This window comes from Penicillium vulpinum (assembly GCF_028829585.1).
Source record: "Penicillium vulpinum strain IBT 29486 chromosome Unknown utg000001l_segment0_segment0, whole genome shotgun sequence".
NCBI classification, from domain to species: Eukaryota; Fungi; Ascomycota; class Eurotiomycetes; order Eurotiales; family Aspergillaceae; genus Penicillium; species Penicillium vulpinum.
In genome coordinates, this window is record NW_026643241.1 from 7,777,829 (window position 1) to 7,792,386 (window position 14,558).

At 49.0% G+C, this 14,558-nt stretch overlaps 7 protein-coding genes across 7 annotated transcripts; 5 read left to right on the forward strand and 2 right to left on the reverse strand.

The window, feature by feature from the left end:
* Nucleotides 1-48: 48 nt before the first annotated feature.
* On the reverse strand, nt 49-1,644 carry N7479_002780 (putative MFS maltose permease; the record flags this gene model as incomplete). The annotated part of the gene is made up of 1 exon (XM_057250477.1): nt 49-1,644. One exon carries the CDS (start codon nt 1,642-1,644, stop codon nt 49-51), a length of 1,596 nt encoding a protein of 531 aa, XP_057114909.1.
* Nucleotides 1,645-2,172: 528 nt separating this feature from the next.
* On the forward strand, nt 2,173-4,049 carry N7479_002781 (glycoside hydrolase family 13 protein; the record flags this gene model as incomplete). Its single annotated transcript, XM_057250478.1, has 3 exons — nt 2,173-2,250; nt 2,316-2,736; nt 2,794-4,049. The coding sequence occupies 3 exons, from the start codon at nt 2,173-2,175 to the stop codon at nt 4,047-4,049; spliced, it is 1,755 nt and encodes a 584-aa protein (XP_057114910.1).
* A 476-nt stretch (nt 4,050-4,525) lies between these two features.
* N7479_002782 (Zn(II)2Cys6 transcription factor domain-containing protein) lies at nt 4,526-6,345 on the forward strand (the record flags this gene model as incomplete). Its single annotated transcript, XM_057250479.1, has 3 exons — nt 4,526-5,340; nt 5,381-5,837; nt 5,887-6,345. The coding sequence occupies 3 exons, from the start codon at nt 4,526-4,528 to the stop codon at nt 6,343-6,345; spliced, it is 1,731 nt and encodes a 576-aa protein (XP_057114911.1).
* Nucleotides 6,346-8,246: 1,901 nt separating this feature from the next.
* Nucleotides 8,247-8,924, forward strand: N7479_002783 (SNUT3/LISCH7 family protein; the record flags this gene model as incomplete). The annotated part of the gene is made up of 2 exons (XM_057250480.1): nt 8,247-8,478; nt 8,533-8,924. 2 exons carry the CDS (start codon nt 8,247-8,249, stop codon nt 8,922-8,924), a joined length of 624 nt encoding a protein of 207 aa, XP_057114912.1.
* A 423-nt stretch (nt 8,925-9,347) lies between these two features.
* N7479_002784 (NAD(P)/FAD-dependent oxidoreductase) lies at nt 9,348-10,647 on the forward strand (the record flags this gene model as incomplete). Its single annotated transcript, XM_057250481.1, has 2 exons — nt 9,348-9,387; nt 9,461-10,647. 2 exons carry the CDS (start codon nt 9,348-9,350, stop codon nt 10,645-10,647), a joined length of 1,227 nt encoding a protein of 408 aa, XP_057114913.1.
* Nucleotides 10,648-10,926: 279 nt separating this feature from the next.
* On the forward strand, nt 10,927-13,567 carry cwh41 (mannosyl-oligosaccharide glucosidase; the record flags this gene model as incomplete). Its single annotated transcript, XM_057250482.1, has 4 exons — nt 10,927-11,170; nt 11,223-12,285; nt 12,346-13,261; nt 13,319-13,567. The coding sequence occupies 4 exons, from the start codon at nt 10,927-10,929 to the stop codon at nt 13,565-13,567; spliced, it is 2,472 nt and encodes an 823-aa protein (XP_057114914.1).
* A 123-nt stretch (nt 13,568-13,690) lies between these two features.
* N7479_002786 (MMtag domain-containing protein) lies at nt 13,691-14,492 on the reverse strand (the record flags this gene model as incomplete). Its single annotated transcript, XM_057250483.1, has 3 exons — nt 13,691-14,034; nt 14,108-14,391; nt 14,452-14,492. 3 exons carry the CDS (start codon nt 14,490-14,492, stop codon nt 13,691-13,693), a joined length of 669 nt encoding a protein of 222 aa, XP_057114915.1.
* Between the last annotated feature and the right edge of the window lie 66 nt (nt 14,493-14,558).

A 14,558-nucleotide genomic window follows, 5' to 3' on the forward strand; every position in this document is an offset into this window, starting at 1 on the left:
TCCTAGAATTTATGTACCCCGGAGAACTAGATACATCGCTAAAAACTATCAATATTTATCTACATGTGCCTCATGGACCTCCGCCGCTTCTACCTCATATGGATCAACGACAGTGGTCGCAAACTTCCTTGCTGGAACTCCGCGCTCAAAGAGCAAATCTAGTTCCTCGTATGTGCGACCCTTCGGCTCTGGGAGCCGGAAGAATGCCCAGACTAGGGAGGCTAGACACGTGCCAGCCCAGAAATAGGCACACCGAGCACCCCAGTTCCAGGCCGTGGAGTTAAGCTGGTAGTTGGTCAGGACGTTGACGACAATGTTGCTGATATTGTACAGACACCGGGCGAGGACGATAGTCTTGGCTTTGAGACGGGTGGAGGATAGTTCTGAGACGAGGGAGTATGTAACAGGGCCGATGCTGATGTCATAGAAGAATGTGAAAATGATGAGCATCACGCCGATTGCCCATTTGGCTGCGTTGTTATCTTCTGGTGCAAAAGATAGAGATCCAGTGATCATCAAAAGGACGAAAAGAATGGCGAGACCGGAGATGTGGATGGTTCGTCGGCCCGCGTAGGACATCAGGAACCACGATCCTATTGTACCCACAACGCCGAGACCGTATTGGCCCAGTGACAAATTGAAAGATTGAACGGTGGGCAGGCCTGCTTGGACACAGAAATAGGCGAAATAACCCATCAAGTTCTGGCCACAGAGGGTCTGCACTAACCAGACGATACAAACTACCTCAGTTCGGCGAAGGTTTGTTCCCTTGAAACAGTCCCAATATGTGGTTCCACGAGAAAGCGATTTTTCCAACTCGTTGGTGTGTTGAATCATAGCAATCGTCTCTTCAGGGTCAAAATTGGGGTCGTTGGACGATGTCAACCGCAGCAACGCTCGTCGAGCTCCTTCCAAATTACCCTGACGCACATGCCACCAAGGGGACTCAGGTGCGAAAAGACAGCCGATCATGATTGGGATTGGCCACACCCATTGAACACCAAAAGGAATACGCCAGGCCCATTGATCATCGCGAGAAATGGAGCCACGGTTGACGCCAATGGCCACAAACTGCCCGAATACCCAGCACATGTTGATGAAAGTTGTCAAGTAAGGTCGCAGGACTACCGGACAAACCTCGGAGGCGTAGGCAGTTGGCAAAGTCTGGAATACACCCCAAGGGATACCCGCGAGAATCTCGGCGGCCAACAACATATGAACGTTAACTGCGAAGAAAAACAGAAAAATGACTGCTGTGATGGTAGCCAAGGCACAGACCATGGTCTTGCGGTACCCCAAGCGTTCAGAGACCAAACCATTGATTAGAAGTCCAATAACTTCACCACAGCGAGCACCATTGGAAAGACCTGATTGCCAGGATGCTGGAACAGCCCATTTCCCCGCGGCAGTCTGTTCTCCGAACTTTTGGTTGAACACAGGTGAAGCGTACATTGAACTGAGCAATGCGAGGTCATATCCCTCCATGATCAGAGTAGACGAAAGGAGGACTGACCAGCCAACAGCTTTAGGGTATAGCCGCAAAGCCTGCAAAAGGGTCATGGACTGCTCCTTCCTGGCTGCCTGTCTGCCCTCTGCAAGAGCAGGGGAGACTTTGCTGTCCATCCTCGCAGATTCGTCGTCCATTGAAGCCAGTGGAAAACTGAGTTGTGATTTTAACGTTAGGTGGACCTAGTAGATATCACAGGCTTAACAAGAAATTTTGGACAGTAAGCAGTTCTTTTTCAAAGCCTGATCAGAATCGAAGGCTGACAATATCTGGATACTTTTTAGGCATTATCAAGGCTGATAGACCACGGGGTGATGCATGATTTATACAAAAGATCCCAGAGCAAAAATACACTCATAGTTTAGTTCACGCGCATCGCGGATCCGGGGAAAATGCAAATGGGCTGTTACTCGCTTTCGGGATTTTGGAGAAAACTGGGGAAACCCGAGTGTGGAGGGGTAACCGTGGCGAATCAGCATGCGGGAAAGGGGCCTTCGGGGGCAAGTCGGTGGTTAGTCGGAAAATGAAATATCCCACCGGAGGCTTGTCGGGTATGCAGGGTTGCCTGAAGATATCCCCGCATTTGTTCAACCGAATTGGTGCCGAATTATGATGGAAAGCTATAAGAGAGCTGTCGGCATGGAAAATTTAAGTGTCAAGCCACTATGTCACCACACGCAATACAGGATACAGCTGTTCCTACGGGAACCAATAACTGGTGGAAAGAAGCCACTGTCTATCAGGTTAGTTGCCACAGGATTGAGGCATACTGAGACATGACATTGACAATGTGTGCTTGACTTTACAGGTATACCCGGCCTCCTTCTATGACTCCAACGGTGATGGCTGGGGCGATATCCCAGGTGTTGTCAAAAAGGTCGATTACCTCCAGTCGCTAGGAGTCGATGTCGTGTGGCTATCACCAATGTACGACTCGCCCATGCACGATATGGGGTATGACATCTCCGACTATGAAAATGTACTCCCTGCTTATGGAACCGTACAAGACGTGGAGAACCTTGTGGAAGCCTGTCACTCGCGAGGCATGAAACTGATTCTAGACCTTGTCGTCAATCACTCCAGTGATCAACATGCTTGGTTCCAGGAAAGCCGGAGTAGCAAGGACAATCCCAAACGCGATTGGTACTTCTGGCGCCCTCCTCGATATGATGAGGCAGGGAATCGAATGCCTCCGAGTAATTATCGGGGTTATTTTGCAGGAAGCACATGTGCGTTGAAATACTTGACGATACTCAATATCTTTGAGCTAACAAGCTTCTGCATAGGGACCTGGGACGAGAAAACGGAGGAATACTACCTACACCTCTACGCCAAAGAGCAACCCGATCTCAACTGGGATAACAAGGCCACGCGCGAGGCTATATACAACAGCGCGGTGCGGTTCTGGCTAGACAAAGGTGTCGATGGTTTCCGAGTGGACACAGTGAATAAGTACAGCAAACACACAGACTTCCCCGATGCCCCCATCACAGATCCAAAAAGTTACATCCAACCCGCCATCGGAATGTGGTGCAACGGCCCCCGGATTCACGAGTTCCTACGCGAAATGTATGACGAGTCATTTGCTCCATATGGAGATGTTATGACTGTGGGCGAACTGGCCAATACACCCGATCCCAAGAACGTTCTCGAGTATGTGGGAGCATCAGCCAAGGAGCTAAGCATGGTCTTCCACTTGGACATTGGCCATATTGGCATGGGACCCAGCCTGGAGGAGAAGTACATTTTTACGCCGTGGAAGCTGACAAAGATGAAATCTGTCGTGGAGAAGTGGCAGTCTTTCATCGAGGGAACGGATGGCTGGACCACCGCTTTTTGTGAGAATCACGACAATGGACGCTCTGTCTCTCGGTTTGGATCAGATGCAGCCGAGTTCCGGGAGATCTCTGCCAAAATGCTGGCATTAATGATGGTCACCATGACTGGAACTTTGTTCATCTATCAGGGACAGGAGATTGGTATGATCAATGCACCGCGCGAGTGGCCCATTGAGGAATACAAGGATATTGAAGGATTGGGGTATTACCGAGAAGCAGAGAAACGCAGTGAGAGTGGAGCCGATCCCACTCGCAAGGAGCAGATCATGGATGGCCTCCGAATTTTGGCTCGCGATCATTCCAGGCTGCCAATGCAGTGGGATGACTCGGAACATGCTGGTTTTACTACCGGGAAACCGTGGATGCGAACTCATGATTTGTATGATGAAATCAATGTAAAGAGGCAGGAGAATGATACATCAAGTGTGTTGTCCTTCTGGAAGGATGTTCTCCGTCTGAGGAAAGATTACCGGGAGTTGTTTATCCACGGTGCATTTGAAGTGCTTGATTACGAGAATCAAGAGACATTTTGCTTCGTAAAGTCGAGAGATGATAAACGAGCATTGGTTGTTCTGAACTTCACTGATAGACCTCAGCCATTCACACAGACTGAGAGAACTGCGGGCATGAAGTTGCTTGTGGGCAACTACTCAGATACGTCGCTGGAAACCCTGAAGCCCTTCGAGGGACGTGTCTATATCTGAGATAGTATAATAGTATAATATCCCACAGACCAATCAACAATACATTACCATGAATATTGATTAAAATCTCATTCTTCTAAAATTAATATTATACATAATACCTCTTACTGATGGTCATAATATTCTCCGATATCAGTAGTTTCTCAGCAATCCACAGCTTATAGCCGCCCATCAGGAATCCCAGAGGATTTGGCTGATTTTCTAGAATTTCGTTTTCGATTTATTAAAATATAAAACAAGGTAAAGAGAATATCTCCACTACAAATTAAACAGCCGCACTGCCTAGGCAGATTCAGGAAAGAGGGACCTGCAGGAGACCAGTGCGGGGGTGTTTTGGCCTGACAAGCTAGGCCACAAATACTGATTTCTTCACTCGGATGGGATCTGCACCCGACTTCTCCCCGAATCCCCCCCGCAACCCCGGATTTTTGAGTGCTTGTTTCTTTAGGTATATTTGTACATACCTGACTTTCTAAATGCCAGACCCACCGGTTAAACAAGCATGTGATGCATGTCGCCGACGTAAAGTCAAATGCATTTTTCCAAAACCGTGTGAGCAGTGTCGAGCTGCCGGCCTAGTCTGCCGGACGTCTTCGCAGCGACAGAAAAAGGGGCGACAGGGTCAAACAGCCAATATTCTCAATGAGCTCAGAACCAATGAGCTTGCACAGGCGCTGGTCCGGGATGCGAATATTTCCCCGCCGTCAGCCGCTCTCAGGCTTAGGGATAATATACCAACACCCCAGTCATTGCTAGCCGCGGGAAGATGTCAGTTCTCGAAAACCCCGGGCCTGTTAAACCTGGACCTCGTCGATGCCTGCTCAGTATATTTTTTCTCGCGAATGAGAGGAACGGTGCCAGTTTTACAGCCCGATAGCTTTCAAAAACAGGTGGACCTTGCCGATACATGCCTCCATGCTTATTGCTTAGTCACTGCTTTCTGCGCTTTTGTGGTCACTCAAACTGGATTTGCCGCAGAGCACTCATCCTTAGAATTTTCTCGGGAGTTCTGTACTAAAGACTACCGAAATTCCCTGATTGAGGAAGCCACCGAAGCTCGAAGGCATATTGATCCATTCACAGATCCTGTACGGCAAAGCATTATCATCGCTTTCCTTCTCTATGGATGTCATATCGGACTGGGAAACCAACGGCATGCATATTACTTTCTCCGCGAATCCACAACGCTTTATACTGCCAGCGCGCTTGAAAGTCAATCATCCTCGGCGCAAGATGACGAGGACCCTTCCTTGGCAGGCAAATTGTTTTGGCTCTTAGTGGTGTCCGAGAGGTATTTTCTCAAGCTATTTGTTGGTTCTTTTCTAATACAGGGACAGAGCTCATGCAATCCGCCGACATAGACCAATCACCCTCCGGGTCACTCCCGAAAGCCCTCAATTGGAAGATGATCCACTTCCAAATGCGTCAGCTATTGGCTTTCGGTGTCTAGTAAACTTGTTTCTCCCATTTGATGAAAGCTTTTTGGGTCATTGGAATGGAAAGAATACAACATGCTCGATGGAGTCGCTAGTTCGCCTTGAGGAGCGCATCCGAAGTGCAGTCCCGGCGGACCTTGGTCTGCCTGATATACTCATGGCCGACTTGCGTGTGTCCCAGCAATGGCTGCGTATCATGATATGGCAGCTTTCTACAACTGCTGGATTTCTTTCAACAAAGCCTACCCATGAATGCATGGATTTTCGCTATCCTCTCCTAATTGCTCAAGATCTCTGCTTCGCAACATGGAAATTATCCAGGCAGAGTATGGAAACTCATGGGATCGGTCTTGTATGGTTTACTTTTATAAACATGCTAAGCATATTCTAACATATTGTAGATCGAAAAAGTATTTGAGGTGGCATGTACCTTGATTGATGTTATGGCATGCCTCTCGGCGGCTGGGCTGCGTTCTTCAGGCTTCAAGCTTGGCCCGCAGGATTATCTCAAGCACTTCTTCACTCTCATCCACGATCTTCCCGGAGGCCGCCGAAGGTTCCTTCCACTGCTGCTTACCAAAATAGGGCAAACCCTGCCTTCCATGGTAGACCCTATCACTGTCCATCTCAACCTCCAACCCGGACCTCTTGTTCCGAGCTCTACGAGTGAGGAATCATCACTGTCCATTATTACCGGAAACGACAGCTCAGTTGAAGAGCCTTCCACTGAATTAGTTCCCGAGTCTATGTCTGATAATTGGATGAATGGTAACTTCAACTATGCGGAGATGAGCCGCATCGGCGATAAAACACCAGAGATTGATGAGGCATTTCTCCAATACTCCAGCTATTTTCCCTGAGACTGGATAAATGGACTGCTTCTATCAGTATGACGCTTGGTCAATAAAGCTACGCATGGCAAAAGGTATTGAGGCAATATGGGCACTCTTCCATCAGTCTTCCGAGTTATCTATCAAGTGCTGGACCTGTTGAACACAGCAGATTTGTCCAGCTATTTATGCTGAGTTATCTTGCGTGAGATATCCAATATCCATTACACTGCTCTCCGACGCGACAATCTTTTTTTCTGCTCAAAAAGAAAAACAGTCTTGTGGGACATTGTCATGAACTGCCAGTTGTTCTCCTCAACCCAACTCAACATGGTATGAAGGGATGGTCAAAATCTCCTTCCTCCGTATCTGTTTTCAATAACTTCATTCATTCTTGGGTGCTCCTTGTTCGAACTGGCACCTGCAGCTGCCTGCTTATAATACCGGAGAATGTGGAAACGGTGACTCTATCCACAGTTGTTGCTTCTGGTGAATATTGCTCCTGGTGCAAGAACGCACCAGTGATTAGACTGGAAACTTGATCTACGCCTACCGCAGTGAGATGGTGGAGGTCCTAACTAACGGTTTTCGATGAACCAATGGTGAACGCCATCCACGGCTTCTTTGTGAATAATCCCATCGACGCGTTCTGCTTCGTTCGCTAAGTACAGGCGATACTATTTGGAGTGTTCTATTCCAAGCTGAGGTTTCCTCAAATATCCGGTTCAGCCTTCGATGCAATCTTAATACCCAGGCTGCCACCACCGATCTAGTTCGCCGTATTTCTGAGCCTTCAGCCGGGCTTGCTCTTCGTCTTTCACCCGAACAAGGCCGATGACGCATTTGATCTCTGGATGTTCCAGTAGAGATCTCGATATCTCGCTTCCGGGAAATCCGGTACTGAGGTTAGAACACAGCTACTTGAAGACTTTGGATGAAATCGAGCTTTGGTTTCAGTTTTGCGAGATTAGCTATCGGATTTCTGGCTTGGCTGGTTGCTGGGTCAAACCAGGTGTGCCTAACAAAAGTTCCGTCAAAACACTGCTGATGCCAAAAACACAAATAGTATAGGCACAGTGTATATTGTTTTTACTAGGTACCTTTGACCTTTTTACCTTCGTATTGTAGCATCACATTTATGTCCCCTGGGGGATGTGGATAAATACATATGTAATCATAATAGAAGAGTATGCCTCATTCACTATGGAAAAAGTGGACGGACTACTGAGTAGAGAAAAATAGAAGAGAAAGGGAGAATAACACAGCACTATCGTGAACGTGCATATATATATCCAGGCTTTGATGGTTTCCTTGCGTTTATCCGCAACTATGAATTCTGATGATCAAATATCGCGTCAATGCCCAGGTGTCACTAACATTCAAATACTTTAAAATGAACAAAAGCTGTACAAGTCTGTGTTGTTTGTAACCTTCTGTTGAGATTACGTGATAGGTGCTCCTCTCCCTCTTCTTCTTCCTTTTCCCATAAGAGAGCGCACAGTTTAGCAGTACCAATACAGTCATATTTACTATTTTTATCACCTTCTAATGTTGGACCTCGGGAAGGGATACCAGGTGAATACATCCATAGATCGGTTATCTGCCATGTCATAAACTGCGCAACTGGTCTCTGGCCGCAGCCGGAATAAACTTCTCTTTGGTCCTGAGAGATTCAGGCCGACGCCCATTGCGATAACTTGATACCATCTACATTTCTATCCCTATCAGCATTCGCTTTCTTACTCCTTAATCTCATTATACTTGCTCAAGCTCTCGAAATTTGAGCAAAGCCATCCTCATCTACCCCCAGCTGCAACAAACACCCACGCCGTACGGGGCAACGCCCAGACCAAACCAGACCTTTTTCATAATGGCGGAGCCACCTGCAAAGCGTGCTCGCCGAGCCGACAGCTCAATTATGTGGGATTCGAATGACAAACGCCTTTATGCACCAGAGCAAGGGTCAGACCGCGACCGCAGACGTTCACCAGCTCCCCGAGACGACCGACGCGACGGCCGAGAACGCAAGGATGGAAGGCGAGAACGGAGCTGGTCTCGAGATCGCCGCGACCGGGACCGACGAGACGGAGACAGAGAAGGGCGTGGGGCCCAGGACCGAAAGAGGAGCACCAGTCGGGAGCGCAACCAGGATAGACGAGGTTGGTAAAATCTGCAACATCTTGGAGTATTTGTTCCCTGCTAACACATGAATGTCAGGTAATGCACCCAAAAATGTCAAGTTCCGTGAACGTTCGCGCTCCCGATCTCCCCATCGCAACGGCACAAGGGCCCGGTCACCTCCTCGAGGCCCCAAGAGTGACCGCAAAGACCCTCAGTCGCGAGATGATAGGCGGAAGGCAACTGGCGCACAACCAGGACCGGTTCGCCATGAGGATGAGATGGATGTGGACTTCAACGAAGATGCGGACGAAGACGAAATGGAAGCACAAATGCGAAAGGCCATGGGTTTCAGCAGGTTCCGGACTACAAAGAACACCAAAATCCCCGGAAACAACATATACGGTGTGCGGAAGGAGAAGAAGATCGAGTACCGACAGTACATGAACCGCCAGGGCGGTTTCAACCGGCCTCTCAGTCCCTCGCGATGAATTCTTACTACATGTATTCCTACGGCCTCATATTTTCTTTGTATTCAAAATCACTGGACATTTTTGACATTTTTCGGCCTTCTTTCGACACGATTTGCATTTGTGGAGCATGGTTTTGTTGGCTTGATATTTTACCTTTCCATACAGTGGCCCAAGCCATTGTGGATTTACTACCAATCCCATTAGTTCAAATATTAGTGAACCAAAAAAAAAACATATCTGAATGATTCATCGGTCAAACCTGTAGAAAACCGGTCATAGGGGACTGATTGCGGATGCAACATCTGACTGGACATACATGCATCTTCAGTGACGTAGGCCTCCCTATATATGAGCGCCAACGGTCCGAACTTATCATTTACAACTCCCTACACAGTGGCTTCAATACGCTCATTGGCGCCCAGGATAACGCGGAAATTCAAGATGTCAGCGATAGGAGATCGGCGTGAAATTGTTATTGTTGGTAAGAATATATTCTTTGCGACTCTGGTACCCCGCACCGTATATTCACAATTCGCTAACCAAAATACTCCTAGGCGGTGGCATTATCGGATGCTGCTCTGCATATTATCTTACTAGACACCCATCTTATGACCCTGCCCGCCACAAAATCACCCTCATTGAGGCCTCCGAACTTGCGGGTGGTGCATCGGGAAAAGCGGGTGGTATGCTGGCACAATGGGCTTTCCCGAGCAATCTCGTCGGTCTAAGCTACAAGCTGCATGCTGAGCTTGCAAAAGAGCATGATGGTGTCAACCGATGGGGATACAGAGAGGTCAATTGCGGCCAACTCGTCGTGAAAGGTCGTGCTCTTACCGAGAACACCGCGGGGAAAACTGGGGGCGGAAACACGGAATCTCTACAGAAACGCAGCACGGCCGCTATGTCTAAGCTGAGGTCTGCCAAAATCCCCCATGACTTGGATTGGATTGAGCCAGAACTTCTGCGGGCCTATGAAAGTATGAGTGGACCAGGTGAAACCGCTCAAGTGCACCCGTATCTCTTTACTACGTCCATTGCAAAGCTCGCCCAGGAGAAGGGCGCAAATATCATTCTTGGACAGGTTACAGATATCGCTCGGTCCAAGAGTTCCGTCGAGTCAGTGACATACACTGATAAAACATCAGGCGAAACACAAACAATTGCTGCTACTGATGTGCTCGTTGCTGCTGGTCCCTGGACGAAGACTATCCTCCCGGAGGTCCCAATCTCAGCGATGCGGGCCCACAGCGTAGTGATCCAGCCAAAGAAACCAGTCAGTGCATACTGTTTGTTTACAAATATCGAAATTCCGGCCAACTTCAATCCGGCAAAGAAGTCACGCCCAACTGTGGCTGCGCCGGAGATCTACGCGCGTCCTGATGCTACTGTCTATGCATGTGGCGATGGAGATAGAACAGTTCCGCTACCAAAGACTTCGGCAGATGTCGAGGTTGACCAGGAACGCTGCCAGGAAATTATAGACCAGGTTGGTAGTATTTCCGACGAGCTGCGCGACGGAGAGGTTCGTACTCGCCAGGCTTGCTATCTGCCGAACTGTGATTCTGGCTCTGGGCCACTAGTTGGCCTGACTGATATTAAGGGTCTGTATATTGCAGCCGGCCATACCTGCTGGGGTATCCAGAATGCCCCGGGTACAGGCAAGCTTATGAGTGAGTTTGTATTTGATGGGAAGGCGAAGAGTGCGAACATTGCTTCATTGGATCCACGCGAGTTCATGTGAATACATTGATACCACAATGATTATAACAGAAAATACAGCACATCTTTTTCTATGTTCTTAAACACATATTGATTGTCGAGATATTGTATGTACATATACAACGTGTAGACTAGGTGAGCACTAAAACGGAAATGGAAAGGTGGGTGACGTCCGTGGACATTGTGCGGTACGCATGTGGGACTAGTCTTTATTAAGTAGGCGGTAAGTGGAGTTGCATACACCTATAGCTTAACTATCCCGCGGAGAGCACAACAGTCAATTGAATAATGAGGCTACATAATGCGTCATCTCAGAATTTCAGTGTTATTGACGTCGCTCCTTTATGCAGCTGGAATTGTTGCAAGCGAAGAACCCAATGATGTATCTGTCTTGATTCGAGAGGCTGGGCGGGCCAACAACGAGTCCCTACTATGGGGCCCTTACAAGTCGAATCTCTACTTTGGAGTACGTCCTCGCATTCCGAAGAGTCTCACGGCGGGATTGATCTGGGGAAAGGTTGATGATTATGCCAATTCTCAACAAAGTATGCTCATCTTGGTATCATTGGTGGACCGTGAAGCTAACATCCACTCAAGACTTTAGACACACATGTGAACAGAATGAAGGAATGGCCGGGTATGGCTGGGACGAGTACGATATCCGGAAGGGTGGACAGGAGACTATTCATGATGCTGGGAACAACTTGGACCTGACAATTGATTTCATCAAAGTTCCCGGTGGCCAGCACGGAGGTAGCTGGGGATTCCGAGTCAAAGGTACGCCTAGAGAGGGCGCAGATCCCGATCAGCCCATTTCGATGATCTTTTATTCTACTCTCGAGGGCTTCGGTCACTTGGGAACTGATGCTGCATCCTCTGATTCCACTGGCGTGGAAGGCAATGTCAAGCTCGAAGGATACTCTACAGAACTTGGCGATTTCTCTATCGATGTCACCACTGGGCCAGAGACCAACTCGCATCCCCGCTACAATCACCCTAGCTCCACAGACAAGCCATTGGATCGCAGCATTGTAGCTAGTGTGACCTTCCCAGAAGAGCAACTTTGGCAAGCAAAGGGGATCTTCTTCACTCAATTGAAGGCGGAGGTTGATGATGCCCTTGAGCAATATGGAAAAGAGAACATTCCACCCCCGGCCCAGCTGTTTACTATTAAGCATAAGCCTGGCCAGGGCAATGCTCATCTTGTCCAGAAGGTTTTTACAGGTGCATTCGAGTTTGATGTCCTATACTCATCCGGCTCCGCCCCCGAACCGTTGACTTCGGAAACTCTTACTAAGGAAATTGATGATGCTTCGGCTTCATTTTCTGAAACTTTTGAGCAGCTTCTCCCGCCACAGGCGCCGTTTGATTCGCCAAAGTACTCGAGCTTTTCTAAGGCAATGCTGTCTAATCTCATTGGTGGCATTGGCTTCTTCCACGGCGATGATGTTGTGGATCGGTCCGCAAATCCTGCGTACGAAGAGGAGAATGAGGGCTTCTGGGAAGAGACTGCCGAGGCCAGGGCTGCCGCACAGCCTGCTATCGAAGGCCCGAAGGAGCTTTTCACTTGCGTTCCCTCCCGGCCGTTCTTCCCCAGAGGGTTCCTTTGGGATGAAGGTTTCCATTTGATTCCTATCATCGAATACGATACCGATCTTGCGTACGTTTAGACCTACTTTGTTTCATTGACTGGGTTTGGCTGATATACTAACTTCTATAGGCTTGAGATTATCAAGAGCTGGTTCCACCTGATGGATGAGGATGGATGGATTGCCCGTGAACAGATTCTAGGACAAGAGGCACGCAGCAAGGTTCCCCCGGAGTTTACGATCCAGTATCCCCATTACGCCAACCCGCCTACTCTGTTCATGGCCTTGGAATCGTTCATGGATAAAGTCAAGGCTAGCAGCAACAAGAGTACCGAGTTCGAATCCCTGGACAACCAAGATGCGACCGCGAGCCTGCGTTCTGCCACTGTCCGACACCCGGAACTATTTGAGGCATACCTTCGCTCATTCTACCCGCTCCTAAAGAAGCACTACAACTGGTATAGGAACACCCAGCGCGGCGACATCACCTCGTATGACCGCGAAGCGTTCTCGACCAAGGAAGGTTACCGCTGGCGCGGACGTTCCGTGCAGCATATCCTCACTTCTGGCATCGATGACTACCCTAGAGCTCAACCGCCGCACCCCGGTGAGCTGCATGTCGATTTGATCAGTTGGATGGGAATGATGACTCGCACTATGCGTCGCATCGCTGAAAATCTAGGCGAGGAAGAAGACGTCGAGCAATTCGCCTACTATGAGACCGCTATCACTCGTAACATTGATGACTTGCATTGGGACGAGAAGGAGAAAACGTTCTGCGATGCGACTATCGATGAATATGAAGAGAGTGTTCACATTTGCCACAAGGGTTACATCTCCATCTTCCCCTTCCTGACCGGTATGCTGGGTCCTGACAGCCCGCGCCTCAAGGCCGTGTTGGATTTGATTCGTGATCCCCAGGAGTTGTGGAGTGATTATGGTATCCGCAGTTTGAGCAAAAAGGATAAGTTCTACGAGACCGATGAGAACTATTGGAGAAGCCCTGTCTGGATCAACATCAACTACTTGGTGTTGAAGAATCTCTATGTAAGTGCTTCCGTATTTTGATTTATTTGCCCGCAAGATCTAACAGATCCTTTACAGGACACTGCAACAGTTTCTGGTCCTCACCAGGAACAGGCGCGGGCGATGTACTCCGACTTGCGGAAGAATCTGGTCGAGAATGTGTTCCGCCAGTGGAAGAAGACTGGGTTCGCTTGGGAACAGTACAATCCTGATTCGGGCAATGGCCAGCGGACACAGCACTTTACCGGCTGGACCAGTATGGTGGTGAACATGATGTCGATGCCCGATTTGGCCGAATCTGCAAAGACCACTCATGACGAGTTGTAAGCTCTTGAAGCTCGATGTGAAGATTCCGTCGTGTAAATTGAATAGTGGTCATTCTGATAGTTGTACGCAATCATTTATTCGACATTTGAATCGACTCCTCCAACGCCAAGCTAATGTATCAATTCATATCCCGATTTGTAGCTCAACGGCGGTCATGGTCGTCTCGGTCTCGTCTGCGTTCGGGGTGTCGCCTACGCTCAGCCGGTGAGTAGCTGCGCTCCATGCGTCGCCGTTTCTGATGCTCCTCATCTTTGCGGCTGGGTCTACTTCTAGAACGGGAAACTGATCGTCGTCTGTAGTGGTCTCGACCGCGAGATCGTGATCTGTGACGATGGCTGCGATGATGGCGCTCCCGATCGTCATGATGTCTTCGGTGCCTCCGGTCCTGGTCACGTGCACGGTCATCACCTCGGTCATGCCGTCTTTCCCGTCGCGGGCTTCGGCTTCGCTCACGTCTGTGTCGGTGACTGGAACGGTGGTCCTTTTCCCTTGTTGTAGCATCTGGCATCTCCTCTTCTTTTGAAACCATATCAGTACTACCAGAACCTCCTAAAGGAACCATGTTGGCATTTTCGGATGTTTTCGGGGGCACCGGGAGGCCCAGAGCGATGGCCATTGCTTCCTCCTCAGCCTCTTTGACACGCTGAAGTTCCTCTCGCTCTCTGCGGATTCGTTCTTCCTCCTCTTCGTCTCCCTTGGCATACCAGCCAAGATCACGATTTTGTTGCCATCTGCCGACTGGGGCCATCACTGAGTGGCCCAGGTAGTTCTCGCGGTGAGCGGAACTTTGGACGTCGGACCATTTGAACTCATTGCGGCCGCCGCTGAGACAAATTAGCGAGCTTCAACATATACAAAATGCGACAACCAGCACATCAACTTACCGGCTACCTTCCTTGCGTACACCAGCAACCAGATCCATCATGCAAGAGAGGTTTGTTGAACTAGTTGTAGGAAGAGGAAGCATAAGCCCTCGAACTTGGAAACTGTA